Source organism: Archocentrus centrarchus, chromosome 20 (assembly GCF_007364275.1).
Source record: "Archocentrus centrarchus isolate MPI-CPG fArcCen1 chromosome 20, fArcCen1, whole genome shotgun sequence".
NCBI classification, from domain to species: Eukaryota; Metazoa; Chordata; class Actinopteri; order Cichliformes; family Cichlidae; genus Archocentrus; species Archocentrus centrarchus.
In genome coordinates this window covers 23,559,800-23,580,855 of record NC_044365.1, presented here as the reverse complement: position 1 = coordinate 23,580,855, position 21,056 = coordinate 23,559,800, and the positions used below count along the sequence as shown (strand labels likewise).

Sequence of the window (21,056 nt, the reverse complement as noted above, 5' to 3'; positions counted from 1 at the left end):
TCTAATGTTTCCACACCAACTAAGACACTCCTGTCTGCCTCTGGGTATTTTTATGTGAAGGTGTCAGCAGTTTCCTTCAATTATGCTCCCTTGTACCAATGCAGGCTGTGTAATTAAAGTCTTTTTTAAAAATATATTTCTCTTCTGTACGCTGTTCTTTTTCACCCTTTCCTCTGAAACTGGGTTAATATGGAAAAAAGGGAGGAGGTCTCCCAATTTGCTCTAACTTGCTGCAATTCCAAAGCCTACTCACTGCCTCTCACTGCTAGATAGTCCCCTTGCTTTTTTTGAAAACACGTCTCAGAGCAGTGGTTCATCATTTTTTAGAAAAAGGTTTATCTGGCTTTCTTTGGTTCAGTGCAAAGTTAACAAAACCCGCCAACTAGCACTTCTAACCTCATAAATATTTCAGGTATTTGTGGCCTTGAAGCTAAAAGTGTGATGAACATATGAAGAGGGCAGGAAGTCAGAAACAGGAGCAGCATAGAGATTTTGTTTTCAAAATAAAAGTCCCTTTGCAGGCTTGTCTTCTGAGCGGTGTAAAGTTCTGCAAAGGACTTTGGCAGAGGTGTGACATCAGAGACACACAACCAATACGAATACAAATACGAATACCTTTATTAGTCCCACAATGAGGAAATTACATTCCCAGGGAAAGGCTCAGTACTTAACACATTCTAAGGATATAAATAAATAATATATATTGGGTTTTTTTTTTTACATGTACAAAAATTTTTAAAACATGGCCAATGGTTTTATGTTGAATTATGTGACATTGCAGGTCTATTTAATCTGCTTAAAGAGAGTGTTACCATGTCTGCACAGCCACGTTAACTATAGCTGCTGGTTGTAGCTTTATATTTATATTATAGGCATGAGTGGTATCAATGTTCACATCTGTGCAGGAACATTTATGAGCATATTTTGTAAAACGCTGAACAAATCTTTAATGATCCATCTCTGTTCTTCAGAAATATGGTGACTGCATCCATGATTATTTATTTTTAAGCTTTACTGAAAATTACTGGGAATCAGCAAGTGATCAGTCCTGAAAATAGTCAACTTCAAAATCAATACTAAAAATATCAAGGCGCTTTGAGTGCTCAAATAGAGTAGAAAAGAACTATGTAAGTACCAGTCCATTTACCTTTACCATGATAAAAGATCACCTATGGCGTGTTCACAGTACCATAGGTGGTCAGATTGTTCACTGTGAACATACAGTGGTGCCCATGTATAGTATAGCCCTTAAAGTACTGTGTTCATCAGCTTCTTTCCAATTAAACTTTAAGGTCATTAATTAGTAATTCATTTGTTTTCCAGGCTAAATGATTTGGTATCATTTTGTACTTGGTATCTCAAAGTGTGAAGGAGTTTTGGCATCACTTTCAAATCAGTGTTCCTTCAACAGTATGCAAAATTATGCAGAAGGGTTTTTTTAATTTTTTTTTTTAATGTAATCAGATCATGTATGAATTATCTCCGATGTGCTGTGGCTTAGTAATCATGTTTACAAAAATCTGAGGACATACACAAAGTTCAAAACCTAATGTTAACTCAGGTCAATCTCATTCTCTTCCTCTTATTAACATATTAATTGTCAGTCTGATACTTGTGTTTTATTGACTATAGTTCATGTTTTGCATATAATTCTACTGACTGAGAACGTGCTCGTCTTCCTCTCTCTGCCTTCATCTTGTTTGTGATACAGGTTTCAGGATGAGTGTGCAGAAAGTAATTGAAGTGAGTAGACAAACAAACAGCCTTAAAGCGTAGGCATTTAATCATTATGCCTGCAAGGACAAAAACAAACACGCGGACATGAAACCACTTCGCACACGTACGACCCTTCCCTGATTTCCTGCTGCTGCTGTGTTGAATACATTAACCTTTCCCGATAGCTTGCAGTGAAGACGATCCTCGATATCGACACGCTATCAATCCCCTTTAAAATTGCAGCCCGCTGTGTGATCCATCTGAATGCCACACTGTGAAAAGCTATGACATTTCCCCTCTATTCATCAGGTGACATGTTGTCATGGCAACCACTGAGACAGACAGGCCTGCGCTCCAAGACAAGAGGGTTTGTAAATGAGGTCGAGATCATGTGCGGTTTGGGGAAACGCTGGAATACAAAGGGGGAAAACATGATACCGGCATCAATCATAAGATGAATGAGATTGGACAACTGCTGTGTGTTTATATTGTGTGGTATTATTGTTGCAGCCTGGCTCCCATTCATTTTAAAGCTTTTCTTAAACATGACTCATACTGTATGTCTAAACTAAGCTGAATAACACTGTGAACAAGACCTTCAGTCGCCAGCTAGCTATGTATAAATCTGGGAATGATTAAAAATAACATTAGATTTTATCTGCAGGTTCGGGGATGCTGAGACTTTTTTAAGAACCCTTTTGATGAAACTCGAACTTCACATTTACAAATTCTGAAGCATAATACTCGCAGCACTCATAACAGTGACTCCAAATTTTCAGTACTGCTGACAGGTGGAGTGAATAACATTTTGTTACAATGCAGCGTTCTGCTGGGATGTCTTGGATCCGGACATTCGAGTGAATGTTACTTTGACAGATACCAAATACCTAAACATTGCTGCAGACACCCAGGCAGAGTGCCACTGCAGGGAGGGGCAGCTCAAGGAACATGGCAAAGAGTGTAAGGCCTTGACCCAGCCTCCAATCCTCCTATGTCCCAAACCAGTCGAGCATCCAAGTCCTGCCGTGCCCTCCTACCACAAGCCTGATCCATAGAGGCTCACTCATCAGGACATTCATGACCCAAGAAATCAGCTGGCAATGTCACAGTGCCCAATACCATGGGACGCCCCCAAGAGAGAAGGTGTCCATGCCAAATCTGTTCTAGCTCATTTTGGGGAAACTACAGAGTATTAGGTTTTTATTGTTCTGGCTAACTGGTGCAAATACAGCACCATCCTACAGAGAGTGTTATAATTAGCTGACAGCATTTGCTATAATATTGTGTACCAGAGATAAACAGCTAATGTTATAAGAAATCAGGGTCTAACACTTCTGAACCAGAGACCCAATTTGCAATACAAACACGGACAACAATATTATATCACAGTTTCATCTTTATATGGAGCACCTAAAATGAAGCTACATCAGGCAGAAGAAAGACTGAGGTATGAACAGAATCCATGGACCAAAAGCCATGGTATAAACTGAGCCGTGATTTTGGAGAGAAAGGCAAACATGTCTGAGGTCCACCATCTTATCTGCAGCCAGGTCCCCCCTCCTACTCTTTGTTTTTTAAACACAAGAAATCCACAGGAGCATTTTTAAAATACATTTAAAGATGGGTTTCAGGGTTCCACAGTCATTTGTAATGAGGATAAAGACCTCAGTCACACAGGCCTAGAGACTGGTGGACAATCCCCAGGCAACCTCCAGTCACTAGGGATGATGGTTGATGGAGCTTGCTGACAGTTATCAGGTTAAATTGGTTGCAAAGTTGCTGCACCAAAAACCTCCTTGTCATTGCTTTGGTTGCTATTGATGGCCCGCATTTTGCATGGAAGATGCCAACTTATCTGCAAATACTTGCCAATTACTTGCCAAACGATAGTGAAACTGTGAGAGTGTGACGCAAACCAGAAACAGAGAATGTCTGCCTTTAAAGTAAAAGTTGTCCTCATTGCTGTAACCAACGTGTTTAAAAGGGTGTAACTTTTACTTTGAAGGCAAACTGTCTCTGTTTCCAGTTTGTGTTGCTTTATTCACAGTTTCACTACCAGTTGCTGAGTGTTTGCAGACAAGGCAGCATCTTCCATGCAAACTACAGGCCACTGCAGCAACCAACACAACTGTATACCTCTCTATAACCAGTTTCACCTGGCATCTGCCAGCAACCCCTCACCAACCAGTTGGGGATAATCAATTTTTCCCTAGTAGCTGGTGGTTGCCAGATGGTTGCCGACCAGTCTTTAAGCCTGTGTTACTCAGGATTATTAAGTCCCTGTGTGACTAACTTTGCATACACTTTATAAAACTTTTTAAGTGTCCTTGAACATCGTGAATATAATAAGCAGAGGCATGTGTGCATGGATCAAGATGGACTTACCGTTGACGCAGAACTCATATGGTGCACAGAGCTCATCTTCAAACAGGCAACCTGGAGGTGAGAGAAGGTAAAACAGAAAGGACACAAAAAATGAAAGTAGATCAACTAGTTAAAGTGTTATCTTTGCTAGAGAGAAAGAAGAAAAAAAAAAAGAAAATGTAGTACAAAATTAGCCAGATATCACAATTTCTAAATATGTGGCAACTCTATAAAAGTGCAGGACTACATTAACTCTAGCCGTGGGCTCTGCTGCTAATGGCAGAGCCATCAATCATCAATTAGTGTGACTTCCCCTATCCTGTCTCTGACACTGATACCCCAACTCCATGGGCAGTGCTTCCATTTATGAATGTTGCATGAATATTAATGAACTTTAACGCTTGGACTAAGAATGGGTGTTCCAGTCTAATAAATGAACAGATGGCAGAAGCATTATGAGTAGCTGTTCACTGTGTTCATATCTCACATGTGGGAGTTGCAGCGAACAGAGGACTGATTGTTCTGCTCGCCGATCTGCACAGGTGATCCTCTACATTTACACATTTCTAGGAAAAGACTGAGGTGTGAAAAAAAAAAGTCTGTAGGGTATAAAACTCCTCCTGAAGTGTAATTTTCTGTCTTGTACTCGTCTGGAGGTGTTCACACATTCAGGATCAAAATAAACTACGCAGAGCACAAGATTTAGGCTTGTTCAATGAGCTCTTGACATACTGCTGAGTTAATGGCGTTTGCAGTGCTGGCAACACACTGGCACAATCTGCAAACAACTAGGCCGAGCCTCAGCCCTCTTTCTTCAAGTCTTTTATCTTTGTTATTTCCCCCCCCTTTGCTCATCATGTGGAGTGACAGAATTGGATGCACTCTCTTGGCCCGGTGGCCTCGATGGACAGCAATGAGCAGCTTGTGACCGTGAATGAAGAACAGGCTGAGTAGGAGGAGAGTTGTCTGTCAGACTTCTTTAATAATGAGAAGAGATAGTCGCGGGATGTCGGGTAATCAATTGGCACAGAAAGGGCAGATAATAAGGACAGGTGTGGATGAGAGAGAGGAACTTTTCATGCATTACTTATTCAAAGTTTGTTCAAGTTTCTTCTTTCCTAGTTGGACGTTCGCATCATTATTCTGTTGTATTATTAAAGGATAATCTGCATGGGAACTAGAACTTAGAGGCACAATGCACAGCTATTTTGTTTAGGAGTTGAGGGCATATTTTATGAAATTACTTTTTTCAAGGTAATGGCTTCAATACGTCAGCAAAATTGCTATTTAATGATGTAGAGTGGGTCATCAACACAGAGCTGTAAGGTCGCTCAGCTCTCTGGAACAAAACTAAAAGGCAGAATATCCCAAACTGCAGAAAGGGAACTTACTGCTCCAAAACCAGCACCATGAATTGATTTTCCAACTCATTGTACCTGCATATTATTTTGCATCATAAAGAGCATATACCTCATTTTAATGGACAGATTATAGGCTAAAGGATGCCTGTCTATGCACCAATACATTTTTGGAAGGGTGTTTTTCAGTTACATTTGTAATTTACAAGTAACCATAACCATAACTCTAAAGTTCTGCTCTCAGTTTAAAACCTGGACTTTAGTACAGGGTTTTTCTATCTCATTTCAGAAGCTTTTAGATAGAAAATACCACAGATCATCAGGGGTGTTTATAGGAGTTGATAATAAGCCTTCTGTATGCTCCCTGTTCAAAAACAGAGCTGCAAAAGAAGTGAATCATACAGACTGGAGACCAGAAGCATAAATCCATATGAGTGTTAATGGTGAGAGGTGCAAGACAACTTCTTACAGTGTTATCAACCTTAATATGACAGGGTTGTACTTTTAATGACAAAGAAAATCTGCCAAATACGGGTTAAATTTAATCTGGGTACTCATCAACTATCACTTATGGTGTCTCTGGGGCCTGCTCATATGCAGCCCAACACTTCCCAATCATTTTTCACTATGAACATAGATACACTTAAAGAGGCTAATGAAGATCTAAATCACTGTCAGACAATAGTGACAGTTTGGAGAATCAGCATCGGCCAGTGAGTTACTCTTTTGCTCTTGGTGCAGGCAGTCAGTGCTACTCGGATTACAAATCTTGTCCTTTGCAAACATATTATACATATTTATATGATACATCTGATGTCTCATTATATATGAGACAGATTTATGTTCATAGAGATTAGGTTATAAATACCCATTAGCAGAATCTCCGCATGCAGTGTTCTACAGATAAATTTTACACGTACACAGAAAAACTCCAACAAATGCCTGTCGAGCAGAATTCAGCAGATACCCTCTGATAATTAACACTCAAAAAAGCTCCATCCCTCAAGACATCCTCAATCCCAAGGCCTTCCAAACCCAAGAACCATGCCCAGGAAAGAGTCCCTTAAGTCAGATAGTGCTGAGACTAACCGCCTTCACTTAAACATACCCCAACCAGTCTCAAAACAACACCGCTTCCCAAACACCAATCAGAGTTAAGCAAATTATGACACAATGCAAAGAAACCTATCTGAAACACTGGAAAGGAGGAACTAAGAGCCAAAGCAGACTAGGGAGATCATGAATTGGCAGAATATCTCTTAACTGTCAGAGGTAGAAATCAGAAATCACATCTTAACCAATCATAAGCTCAGCGACCGCAAACCGGCAACGGAAGACAGAAAAAGTGATGAAAACCAAAAGAAAACAGTTTGACAGGTGAGGCTTAAACAGAGATGCATTTCCTTTTAAATTACTCAGTGAGGTAAGGACAACTGACTTCAACCAACTCAGGTCTGTATTTCCAAAGTTCAGTGAGTTAAACATGTCAAAATTAAAAGTACTCGGGCCTATCTGGCTGCCAATATGTGCATGTGATGTATAGCTGTTAATTGAACATGTTGAATTGAGTTTAAATTAATTGAATTGATTGATATATGTATCAATCTTTGTATTCTTTTTTCTATTGCTGTTTTTTTTAATTATAAATTGTCATTGGCAATATTGTTGCTATTTGAATTAAAAAATGAAAAAACTATTATACCAGGAGTTGATTGAGAATGGCGGGGTGAAGCATGTCTGGATTGTCACTACTTTTGATTGAGTCATTTGACTTTCTGATGATGAACATTAATTAGAGCTCAATTAATTCCTTGGTTAGTTAATCAACAAAAATAAATTAGCTAGAAACTTTGGATAATTGATTAACAATTAGACTCTTACTTCAAGCTTAATTAACTAGTTAAAGCTTCTAAACTGAGAGGATTTGTTCCTTTTCATTCATTAGGCATCACTTCCTGTCAGTAAACTGAATATATTGAGGTTTTTCTTTTTTTCAAAAATGAAACAATTTTAAGATGTCACCTTGGGCTTGACAAAAATATATATATTTTGACATTTTATACACCACACAAACAATATTCACCTGCCAGCCCTAATTTCCCCTTAGCACTGTCTAATTTACCAAGACTTTTACATTTAGCGTGGAGGTAAATGAAAAAATAATTTATAGCAAACTTATAAAGCAGTCACTTAGAGCAGGAAGAGTCAATCCCTCTTGACCATCCACATCTCAGTACTCTGCAATTAGTGTCAGTCCATTCAACTTTACCTCCTCATCACTTCGCTGCTTAATTCATGGGGTTCTCTGGGAAGCCTTGTCGGCTCTCAATATTAATTATGACTTTCCACTAATAACGCGTCCAGTCGAGCATAGTTATTCAGACAGTGTGTGTGTGTGTGCGTGTGTGTGTGCCTGCCTGTGTGTGTGCGTGTGTGTATGTGTGAGATAGACAGGGACATAGAATTGATAACAGCACAACGCCTTTCTCCAACACTGTGCCAGAGATGATTAAAATGGTGCCTTTTAATTAAAATGCAATCACAGTGGATGCTGCTGATTACCTCAGGCAGAAAAAAGGATTTGTCCATGCTGAGGGGGGAAAAAAGAAAAGAAAAGAGAAGAGGGGGGGGGGGGGGGATAGGCCTTGCTATATCTTAATGAAGCATCCTGACAAAGAACAGCCACATTGTTTTATTTAACCCAAGGCATACAAGATAATTTCACAAACAAAATGACCTTCACGAAAAAGTGCTACACTTGGTATTAAGTACCGAGGCCACGTCACCCTCATCACAGATCAATCATAGCTTATCTGTGGCCGCTCTTCAAGTCAAGTAAGTACGGATACAAATGGATTTAAAGGGAAATGATTTGTGCTTTTTAGCTCATTTTAACTTGAGCATGTGATATTTATTCCTTCAACCTGTGAGCAATGCAGCAAAAATGCGTCACATATATTCACCCTTTAGTTTCCAACTACTGTTACTTCTCTATTTCTCTATTTTTACATATTCAGTGCTATAAAAAAAAAGTATTTGCCCTCTTCTCGAGTTCTTAGTTTTTTTGCATAGTTGTCACACTTACATCATCAAACAAATTTTAATATTAGACAAAGATAACCCAAGTAAATACAAAATGCAGTTTTTAAATTATTTTATTTATTAAGGGGGAAAAAGCTATCCAAACCTGCCTGGCCCTGGGTGAAAAAGTAGTCACCCCCTTGATAAATCAGGAATTAACTGTGATAAACCACATTTTTGGAAAGCTGAGTTCAGTTTCTCGAACCACACCCAGGTCTAATTACTGCCAGACCCGCTGAACCAAGAAATCATTTAAATAGAATCTGTGAAGCAGGTTAAAGGATCTCAAAAAGCAACACATTATGCCATGATCTAAAGAAACAGCTGAGAAACAAAGTCACTGACATCTATCAGTCTGAAAAGGGTTACAAAGCCATTTGTAAAGCTTTGGGACTCCAGCGAACCACAGTGAGAGCGACCGACCTACCAAAATAACTCCTCGAGTGCATCATCAACAACTTATTACGGAGGTCACAAAAGAACTCAGAACAACATCTAAAGAACTGCAGACCTCACTTGCCTCAGTTAAGGTCAGATTCAACAATAAGAAAATATAATTGTTGTTATCCATGAATTTTCACATTTACTGTTTTACAAAAAAGATGAAAAAAAAATGTAAAGCACATTGTTATTTTTTTTAATTACAGTTATTTACTTGCATTCCTGAACAAAAAATGTGGTTTTTGTGGTTGAATGTTATGCTTGATTCATTTCGGACTTCTCAGAGGGGTCCAGTGTGCCAGCTCAAATTTGGGTATAAAAACAAGATTTCCACGCTCCTGTTCAAAATGGTAAAATGTCATGATTTTTGTGATACTGGATGGTCTTTCAGAAAAATAGGGCAAGACACAAAGCGTTGTCACAGTGTGGTCACGTATGCTTTGGAGTCGATTGCTGGGACTTTTACTTACAAAATGTGCCAAGCTGACTGAAGCAGACGTCAGGCACCTCAAGATTTTAAGCACTAGAGATAGAAGGAAGACCACAGCTGATCATTATGCTTCTAGATCAGAGTCTGAGAAGGTCTCCAGAATGACCATAAACAGACAACTGTACAAACAAGGATATGCCAGGTAGCACAAATACTGGACTGTAAATGACTGGAAGAAGGAACACTAGATAGAGTCCAAGTTTGAACTCTTTGGTCAGTATCATTGTGTTTACCACCGCAGAAAAGCTGGAGAAGGTTTGGATGCTAGCTGCATTGCACCCTCAACCATCATGATATGGGTTCAATTTCTGGAAACAGCAAACATGGGCAAGTTATTGAAAATCAACAGTATCATGAACAAGAAGGTCTACCACAACATCTTGGTATATCATAGAATCCTTTCTGAACTGAAACTGATGGGTTCATATACCAACAAGACAATGACACCAAGCATGCTTCAAAGCTATGCAGAGACTAAGAAAAAGGAATCTGGACTACTAGAACTGATGGACTGGCAAAGTCAAGGTCTGGACCTGAATTCAATTTAGGATTTAGTGGATTCAAAGACAGAAAACAAAGCAAGTCTCTGGGAACATTTAGGAACTATTTGGAACTCAATAGCAAAACAGACTTTCGAAAAGACATAAAAACAATGACAGCAAGAATGGAAGCTGTTATCAAGGACAAAATGTTGTGTTTTTTGATTAAGGACTATTTAATTATTTCAGTTTGTTATTTGCTTAATGAATAATATATTTTTTAGTTTTAAACAAGTTTTTAACAGATTTCCTAAATATTTGTTTTCTTCTTTTTAGTTGGTTTAACAAAAATATTTAAGTAGTATACATCAGTGGGCTATTTGTTAATGCTTTAGATAAGTGGTTAATTGGTTAATTTATTTAGTAATAGTGAAATAAATTCAAAGCTTTTAGGTTCCCCAGTGAGATGCTTCGTTCCTCTCTTGTTTTATAAATCAAATGAGTATCTTCGGACTGAGGACTGACTGGTGAACTTTTGGATATTATGACAGAAAAATGGAATTTAACCATTTTAGGTTGTTTTGATATTTGATAAACAAATGATTGCAAGATTAAGTGATAATGAAAGTAAATGTTAGTAGCTGCACTAGATGAGAGCTGACGTCAACTGCTGTAAATATGAAGGTTCCACTCCCAAAATAGATGCTTTGTGACCCAATTTACAAATACTGTATGAAGGGAGAATCCAGAAGGTCAGCGGAGTCACTTCACAGTTTTTTAATAAGATGCACTGGTAGCTAGAGATGTTAATTCTCAGGAGAAAGTGGAAAAAGAGAAGTCAGACAGAGCTGCAAACCTGCACGTGATACCGTCACTGTCTGCCTCTGTTTGTCTTTCAAAATGACATACAGTATAACATGATATGCATAACCTTGCATAAAAAAAAAAAACCTTCAGAAAAGTATGCAGAAAAAAAAAGGGAACTTGGATCAATTACCTTTTCCAAGACCTTTACATACAGCACAGAAACACTTTCCAAGGATGCCCCCTACCTGCTTTATTACAAGTAAATGCTATTTAGGACAGTGAACAAGGAGCAGCACCCACAGACACGCACGCACAACACACACACACACACACACACACACACACACACACACACACACACACACACACACACACACCACACACACACACACACACACACAAGTGTGTTTTGCTATCTTTGTGGGGAATTTCCATTGACTTCCATTCATTTCTACAGCCTAAACCTTACCTTTACCCTTTTCCTAACCCTAACCATCACATACCTAACCCTAACCCTAACCTAAACTCAATTCATACCTTAGCCCTAACTCTGACCCCTGACCCAAAAACAGGGTTTCCCCTTGTGGGGACAAGGTTCCAGTCCCCACAAGGAGCAATTGGTCCCCACAACGTAGTATATGTCAGGAAAATTGTCCCCACAAGGTATTATAAACACACGCACACACACACACACACACACACACACACACACACACACACACACACACACACACACACACACACACACAAAAACCGTTAACCTAAAACTAAAACCACCAGCGTGTCAGCATATAACAGCATGAGTGTCTCCCCTTGGGGGTGTGAAATCAGAGAGGAGTGAAAATCTTGTTTAAGGTCATTTAAGGAAAAGCAATTACATAAGAAAAGTCTCTCATTAGAAAACAATATAACCACATTATCTCATTTAATCTCCACCTGAGCGTTATCAAGCTATTCGTTACACATCCCAGTGCACATTTAGGTCTGGAAGATCTGCTTTGGACCATCTCTAAAATCTTGGCTGTGACAGACTGACCTTGTCCGGAACATTAAATATGTCCCTATGAGGCAAAACCCAAAGCTCAACAAGAAGTCAGAGGCCTGATCATCCACTTTCCCTCACAGGTGGTTGGCCGGTGCCGGGATACCATCTGCAATGTCTGAGGGGCCAAGGAGAATGCTGGGAACCTGGCAGCGAGAACAGCCAATCCTAATGCCTGCTGCAGTTAAGGGCATATTTCATTCGCTCTCTGAAGCCACCAAAGTATCTCTTATTATAAATATAAGCTGCAACCAAGGACGCCTGACTCATTTTTTAAATCATGCACAACTGTACCGTCAGCCAAAAAAGCCATTTTAGAACAGCACGGCGGGTGACAGCGGCAATAAAAGTGCAAAGTGAATTGAAAAGGGAGCGTGGCTAGAGCAGGGACAGCAGAGAAAAACATCACCTGCAAGCAAATTAGCATCAGCTTGACACCATGTCCGCAGATTTAAACAGCTTGTGCCATTAAGGCGCTCTCCTGCTAAAATTAAAGATGGCTCCAAGCTTTTCTCTGCTCCAGAAGGTCTGTTCTTGTCAAATGCTGCATGTTATGTGTCAGCAATTGAGCTCTGGTTACCTTATCACCATCCTTTATGTTTTTATATATTCGCCCATGCATTTTCACCTGAACATGACAGGGCACTGTTATAACTGTTGTTTAAGTAAGACACTGACATTTCATTGGCCCATATTTCATCAGGAAACTATTCTCTATGAGGTAAAGGACAAAGTGAATAATTCACTTAAATGCCAATAAATAAATAAAATAAAATAAAAACAATAATAATACTCAGTTATATTATTACAGAATAGGATTGTTTTGTGTCTGGTGCTCTAATTCATCCCAAAGGTGTTCTGTCGGGTTGAGGTCAGGACTGTGCAGGCCAGTCAAGTCTTTATGGATCTTGCTTTGTGCGCTGGTGCTCAGTCATGTTGGAACAGGAAGGGGCCGTCCCAAAACTGTTCCCACAAAGTTGGGAGCATGAAATTGTCTAAAATGTCTTGGTATGCTGAAGCATTAAGAGATCCTTTCACTTGAACTAAGGGGCCGAGCCCAACTCCTGAAAAACCACCCCACACCATAATCCCCCCTCCACCAAACTTTACACTTTGCACAATGCAGTCAGACAAGTACCGTTCTCCCGGCAACAGCCAAACCCAGACTCATCCATCAGATTGTCAGATAGAGAAGTGTGATTCATCACTCCAGAGAAAACGTCTCCACTGTTCTAGAGTCCAGTGGCTGCGTGCTTTACACTACTGCATCTGACGCTTTACATTGTGCTTGATGATGTAAGACTTGGATGCAGCAGCTCGGCCATGTAAACCCATTCCATGAAGCTCTCTATGCACTGCTCTTGAGCTAATTGAAGGCCACATGAAGTTTGGAGGCCTGTAGCAACTGACTGCAGAAAGTTAGTGACCTCTGTGCACCAGGGTTATAATAGTTTTGGATTTTACATTATAGTTTAGTTTTAGTTAGTTTTTACTTTTTTTTCTTTAATTCAGGTAGTTTTAATTAGTTTTCATAGTGGTTTTGCTCGTTTTTATTAGTTTTTATTTTTGGTTTCATGCTTAGTTTTAGTTAGTTTCAGTATTAGTTTTAGTATTTTCACACCTAATCAGGTGCAAGATTCAAGGCGCAAAAGTGACTATTGTGTAATGAAAACTTGACAAAAGATACAGTTTAAAGAAATATATTCAACAACCAACTGTTCACAAGACATGCTAAATGTGTGTAATATTAAGGACACACATGAACATCAACAGGGAGAAACAAAGAAAAACATGAACTCCCAAACTCAATAAATTCTACAATAAACTCCACAATAAAGTTCAGCATCAGTGCAGTAGATTAATAACAGCTACATGTGGTGACAAAAACAAACTCTTTGAAGGAGTCAAAGCTCAAATCCAGCTGCATCCTGATGTTCTCACCACCTGAAGCTGCTTCTGTTTTGGAGCTAGCTTGGTTAGATGCTGCTAATTAAACCTGCAGGGTCTTTGTGGCCTCTGTACATAGCCTACGGAACTTGCCGACCTCATGTCCACATTTATGCTTGTGTAGCTGGATTGTGAGTGTTAATTACCTTGTGGTCGTGTGCAGGTGTTTGTACTCAAAGAACCTCCATACGGGACTCTGCCGCTTTCTCGGCAGACCGCAGCTATTACTTTGCGGACCAGCGCGGTGAGCGCACGCACATGCGCACTCACACACACAGTTGTCCTGTGGCGCTCCCAGCTTAAACTCGGAGAGCGGAAAAAATGATTTCATATCAATCCACAAGACTTAAAAAAAAAAAAAAAACAAGTAAATGAAAGTCAGCTTATCGATAATTTCAGTTAGTTTTAGTTAGTTTTGTAAACTCACAATTCAGTTTTAATTAGTTATCGTTTTTTCCTTTTAATTATAGTTTTTATTTATTTCAGTTAACGACAATGTTTTTTCAATTTCAGTTTTCGTTATTTCGTTCGTTTTCGTTAACTATAATAACCCTGCTGTGCACTATGCACCTCAGATCCACTGACCCCGCTCTGTGATTTTACGTGGTTTACCACTTTGTGACCGAGTTGCTGTCATTCCGAATCACTTGAACTTTGTCATAATACCACTAACATTTGACTGTGGAATATTTAGTAGCAAGGAAATTTCATGACTGGGCTTGTGCACAGGTGCCATTTATCACGTTACCATGCTGGGATTCACTGAGCTCCTGAGAGCAACCCATTCTTTCACTAATGTTTGTAGAAGCAGTCTGCATGCCTAGGTGCTTGGTTTTATAAACTGTGACCATGGAAGTGATTGAAACACCTGAATTCAATGCGTCTAAACAAGTCCAAATAATCACCCCTCCACATCCTTGACAGTTAGGTATGGGGTGATATGCTGTGCTTGATTTTACCAAATGTGGTGCTGTGCATTATGGCTAGACATCTCCACTTTGGTCTCATCTGTTCAAAATACATTGTTCCACAAGTCTTGTGGTTTGTTCAGATGCAACATTGCAAAGGTAAGCTGCTCGGTCTTTTTCTGAACTGTCATAAATTTTATCACTTACAGTAACATGCTAACTGAGGCCTGTAGAGGCTGAGATGTAGCTCTTGGGTTTTTTGCAGTTTCTCTGAGGCCTGCACAGTCTGACCGTGTGGTGGATTTGCTTCTGGGAAGATTAGCAACTGTCTGAATGTTTTCTGCTTGTGAATAATCTTTTTCACTGTAGAATGATGGACTTCAGATTGTTTGGAAATGGCCTTAAAACCCTTCCCAGATGGAAGGGCAGCAAGAATTGCTTCTCTAAGATTATTGTGTTAACATATACCTGAATGCTTCAGACCAGCAAACTACCCAAACCTCTGCTTTTATAGATGTACTCACACTTGCTGATAATCAATTAATCAAGTGCATTTAATTATTGGCACCTGGCTGATACTTACCCTCCCAACTCTTACCGAAGCAATACGTTTTTTACACACTCCTTCTGTATTTTGCCTTCATTTTTGTTTAATAAATAATGAGATTGTGTGATACGTCATGTTTTCTAGTTCATTTGAGTTTGTGTTTACCTAATTTTAAGACCTGATAAGGACCAGATTATTTTTATTATACCCTGATATGTAAAGCCTTATAGTTTTCCAGTCATGTTAGTGCGGCTGAAAACTATTCTGCGGAAATTAAAAAGTAATAAATAGGATCTGGTACATCAACTTCTGTGGGATTGATTAAAGTGTTGTATATAATAGCCAAAAAAGAACTTCAAAATAGCATCTAATTAAGCCTGTGAGGCATCTGTCTCTCAGACTTCTTGCTCTGTTGTGCACATTCCTAATTGACCTCAAACTTTTAAGCGGTAGTGTATACCTTGTTAATTAATAAGCTTGAAAATTGGGTGCTGGCGGGTTATTTTAAAGTAGAGCCAGAGCTAGCTGTTTGCCCTTGTTTACAGATTTTGTGCAAAGCCAATTACCTTTTAGTTGTAGCTTCACATTTAATGCATAGTGTAGTCATTTTTATTAAAAAAAAATGTTTGTAAAAGATTTTACCCAATATCTAACTTTTAGCACATATGGATATTTTGGGGATTTTTCTTTAGTGCAAATTTAAAGCATCAAAAACTAAATCTAAAGGTGTTTAACCTGAATTAGGAGCTTGGGTCTGATAGTCAGGGGGGCTTTGAGGTCACTTTGATTCACGAGAGGACCTGATGTGAAACCACCTGAAATCCAGAAGAGTGTAACCAGACACAATTCCCTAAGAATTCCCTGGCAGACAGGTCACTCTCAGTCACTCAGCCGCCAGCTCCAGGCGACAGCCCAGACAACGTCTATGAATTAAAGATGGCAGCGTCACTGTGGCAACAGAGAACCCAGAAATAGGCCGGGTTGACCTTTTCCCCGACCTGCACTGAGTGATTCAGACATTTGATTTTCTCCCCTCTCCTGAGGTGTGATTGAGTGTTGAAATGCAGAACTGGAGCAAGTCAAACAGCTAAGCCTCCTCTTTCTTATGTTCCAAGGAGCTCGAAGTGAACCAACACAAGCTGCCAGGAGGGGAATATCTAATCCTCCAGGTGAGGACAAAGGTTTAACTCGTGCTTGCCAGCCAAATCTCAATTGCAGTGCAGGTCAGTACCGTGCCACAGTGTTTAGACTTTACTGTCATGCAGATGTGAAACTGTGGACATGCAAATGGAAGTGAAATGACATCTTTGTTGGTCTCAAGTTATTCATGTGCCTGAGTGGTAATTTCACAGCTTAAAATGAAACTATTCAGCTGTGCCACCTGTGGAATTAAGTACTTTCAGATGCAAATGAGATAAGAGCAAATTGAAATGAAACCATCTTCATGCTTCTCCCCGGTCAGAGCACCCCTCATCACTGAGGGATGGGCACTTTTATGGCTCGAGTTAATACAGACACCTAAAAGCGATCAGATTTTTGACTCACCTAAAACACTGTGGCAGTGGGATGGGGCTTTCTGGTTCAGCTATATGAGGGAGAGATGGAGCAGAATGATTCAGGGAGCAGGACCAGTTGAGGAGGCTGGCACACCTGGCATGCATCTGCTGAATAATCTCTCTTCTTATATATAGTACATTGTTACACAGTCATATGCATCAATGCTTGCTCCACTTTATGTCATCTTTCTTTTCAGAGGTCCTTTCAGCACCTGCTGTGCTCCAGTCCACTGTGTCCAAAGAGTAAAATAAAGCTGGGACTGGCCTGACTTCTTTACACTGAGGTGAAATCTCAGTAGCAAGACTTGTGCTGCAAACACAGGCCATCAAAAATTTCATGCATGAAGCCCTTCTCTTGAGCTGACTGTAACTTTGGAAAAACCAAATAAATATAATGCAATGTAAACTGAACAAATAGCATTCCTGTCCTAATATTTTATCCTACATGCTTTATGGGGTAACAGTCTTTATATTTTATGTGTCATATGAAACACTTCAGCATAATCACCCAATTGCAAGATGAATGTCGGCATTAAGCTATCCAAAGGAAGGGCAATCTATATTCAGGTAAGCTGAAAAGTAGCTACAGTATCTGATGCATTTTAAATGGTGGGGTATTATGTACATAACCAGTCCTTCAGTCAACATCCAAACTTCCATTATTTAAATTTGTGGCTCAATTGGGGCACCACAAATGGGCTTAAACCACACTAATAGTTGTAACCAGGGCTGAAAAATTAAGCCAACACCAAAGTGCCATAAACAGTTCCTCAATTTCCACTTGAGGCGGATCCAAAAACAAATCAACTCTTCCAGCTTTACAGCAGAAATAAGTATGTTTATGTCCTGGTACAAAAAAAAAAAAGAGTTTTTCTCTCTATGTATAATTTTCATCAAAAGAAGCCAGCTGAGGTGGTTCAGGCACCTGACTAGGATGCCTCATGGATGCCTCCCAGCGGAGGTGTTTCAGGCGTGTCGCGCTGGGAGGAAGCCCCGGGGAAGACCCAGGGCATGCTGAAGAGATTCTGTCTCTCAGATGATTTGGAAACACCTCAGTGTCCCCCCAGAGGAGCTGGAGGAGGGGGCTGGGGAGAGGGAGTTCTGGGTGTCTATGCTTAGACTGCCCTCCCATGACCTGATCCTATATAAGTGACAGAAAATGGATGGATTTCCCTCATTAGTCCTCTATTGGAAGTGTATTAAACCTTAAAATTATGATACACCGAGTTAGCTTATGACAGCTGATAAATCAGCACTCCACCTTCTTGTACAAACATGGTCACTTCTGACACCAAAAAACACAATGGAGGTGGCCAAAATGGGAAATTATTGGCCCTAAAAAAAAGTAGTCCATAAACCAAGAGGTAACGTCATGTAGCTACATCCATCTTTTATATACAGCAGGCAGCCTGTGATGAGAAGGTGATTTGTAGGAGGATTATTAGCATTCATTAGGATTTGTGTTCTTGGTGACCTGCTGAAAGGAAGCACTCTTATTCTAGGTCTTCTTTGGTTTTCAGTTCTCTGTTTAATGCTCCACCTGCTTACGGCTATTTGTGTGTGCCATTTTGTGCTTTATTGTTGCCTCAAAAAGAAGTGAGAGGTTAGTGTGAACCACAACAGTAGCTGAACTGCAGGATGCTATCTAAACCTCTTGAGAACTGATTTTACTGAATATTGATTTTATACGTACATACCTTTTCTTTTCATCCATTGAAAGTAGGTGAAGTTGTTGTCATGTCCTGGGCCGTTTGCCCAGCGTTTTGTGTTTATAGTTTATTTCCTGTGCTTGTCCTCCCAGTGTGTTGTCTTGTTCCCAGTGTTGTGACTCGTCTGCGTGTTCCTTGGTTTATCACTTCCTGTATTATTTTGCCAGTGTGTTTTCCCTGTGCTTTGTGTCTAGCTTTGCTTTCCCTGTGTAATTAGTTTCCTTTGCCTCACCTGTTGTTCCCTGCTGTTTCCTCTTACCCTGATTACCCATTGTGTATTTAAGCCCTCAGTTTCCTTCTGTTCCTTGTCGCGTCGTTGATGTTTTGTGCCCGCATGTTCCTGTGTTCCCTGTGCCTGCCCTTCGTCTCCCTGTGCCTCCCTTCCAAGGTTTTGTATTTGTGTTTCCCCGGTGAAATAAATCCCCTTTTAAGTTATGTTTGCTTCTGGAGTCCTTCATGTTGGTCCTTCCTCGTCCGTTTCCTCCCCGGCCATGACAGTTGTGCTCCTGCTTTGTTGTACACATCACTATGGTGGTTTTCAAACAATGCTTAAACATCCTGTTTCATGAAGACTTAATGTATTTTGATGCAACCAAGCCAAAGCTGGAGGAAATATGTTACAAATGCATTTCACATGTGACAGTTAGTCACAAAAACAGGAAAACACCCATCTCTCTGCTGCCTTTCTTCCTCCTTTTCTGCTGCACTGGGCAATGGCCCAGAGTATTAATCAGCCTCACCCAAAGGCGAAACAGGAACGTTATTGCTTTAATCACAGATGAGATAGTATAGATTAATTCCTGCGCTCAACTCACAGCTTTCAGAATCCTCATTACCGTGTTATTGTCCTCATTATAAATCTTAGCTCTGCAACACAGAGGTGACCTTCAGTCTGACCCCCTTACCAACACCAGTTAATTTGAACCTTGAAAAGCGCCGTCCACTCCTCCTTGTAAAAGCCGATGATGTTTTTACACTCTGTGTGTCACAAGGTGGTGAAGCTCAGGTGTGTGCAGAGGTGAGAAAGTGCAAAAAGGAGCACATTCTTTGCACTGTTGTCTACAAACAAGCAGGAAAACAGAGCAGTGTAAATGCGTCATATTCTTACACCTGACATGTCTCCAAGGAAGAAAGAGCCTCTACTGAACTATAAACCAATTTTAGAGTGTAAAAGAAAAGCAGTCTTCCCCTGAAAAATGTACCCTTCCTTGCCTCTCTGGTGGCACTCCTCCTCCTTGACCCAGAATATCTTCAAGGTTCCTAACGAGAGCCTAACGAGATGGAACGTCTCAGCACATCTATCTGACACAATTCCAACTTCCTTCCTCTCAAGAGCTGCCGCCATTTGTCTGGAAAGACACGGAAAGAGCCAGCCGCTGTGCTTCCAACACACTCCTCTGAGCATCTGTTGAATCACAAAAAAAAAACCATCCTCCGCCTGTTATCATACCAGCCGTGGAAGCAACCTCGACCATGGATACACAGCCTGCTTTGTTTTTTTGGAGGGTTTTTTTGGCTTACACTTTCAAGGGTGCAACTTTGAAATGAACTAAAAGCTCAAAGTTCCTGAACAAACTGAAAAAAACAGCATTGCTTGAATAGCTTATCAGTCTGCGATTCATGTCATCCTCAAAACAAGACTTCAGCAGCTGTGTGCAGTGCAGCCGAGAAGGGGTCCTTTACAACGTTGTATGCAGTTTATTAGTGAGAATCAATAGGAATATATTATATCCAACAACAGATGATAGCCGAACTCCTAATGTTAGATCAGTTACACTTGTACTGAATGCTGCAGCTGTTGGGTTTATTAATTTGGAAAAACAGGCTTTGCAAGTAACACACCAAATGCTCATTTAATCGTTCCGCACTGCCATGAGCACAAAGAGGTAATGTACTGCACAATAAAATCTCATCCAATAAATAGTTTGCCATTTATTAGATGAGTCAAAGCCCTTAGTGCATTCTAGAAAGGCTCCTCATCCGAAGTGTCAATAAAGGCTGAAGTGAAGGCCAGCGCTTTGGCCTGACCCTCCGCCAGACCAGTCAAGATGACTCAGACATCCTGAGAGAAACGAAAAATGCACTGTGACCTTTACCGAGAGTAGGAGAGCCATCAAAGCTGGGTTTTATTAGTCTGGAAGTCTTATTAGTTCTTATCCTTAGATGAGTTTTAACTTAATTATAAATTTGGTGGTAGAGGGTTTTAGAAGTGGGACTTTTCATTTACTTGAAATGTTTCTGCTTTCATGGGTGTTGCTTGTGTTGGGGTTGAAAGCATATACATGCATATGGCGTTTGCATGTCTGTATTTTTTACTCTGGACTCCTGAGTAAAATATTTCAACAGGTATCAAATGGATTACCTGATGCAGATATCATGTTTGTACAAAAGAAGAAGAAGATCTTTGATCACTTGTTTGCTCCCTTAATGCTTTGTCTAGCAGCTTACCCTCCTTAAAGCTCTTAATAAGCTCTTAAATTTACTACTACTCTGTTTTAGGCTAGATACTTGTAAAATGTATTGCATGTCCACTGTTTATATTTTTATTTCTGCTGCTAAAAAAAACTTTGTTTTGATTTATATAGACATCCACCACGTGTTTGTGGAATTA

General features: G+C 40.0%; 1 protein-coding gene across 2 annotated transcripts in view; it reads right to left on the bottom strand.

The window, feature by feature from the left end:
- ptprn2 (protein tyrosine phosphatase receptor type N2) overlaps positions 1-21,056 on the bottom strand; it is a 171,711-nt gene that overhangs the window by 141,825 nt on the left and 8,830 nt on the right. For both annotated transcript variants that reach the window (XM_030756189.1, XM_030756188.1), the window contains exon 2: positions 4,102-4,152. In XM_030756189.1, the coding sequence (XP_030612049.1) occupies positions 4,102-4,152 (51 nt within the window). The remainder of the gene's footprint in view (positions 1-4,101; positions 4,153-21,056) is intronic.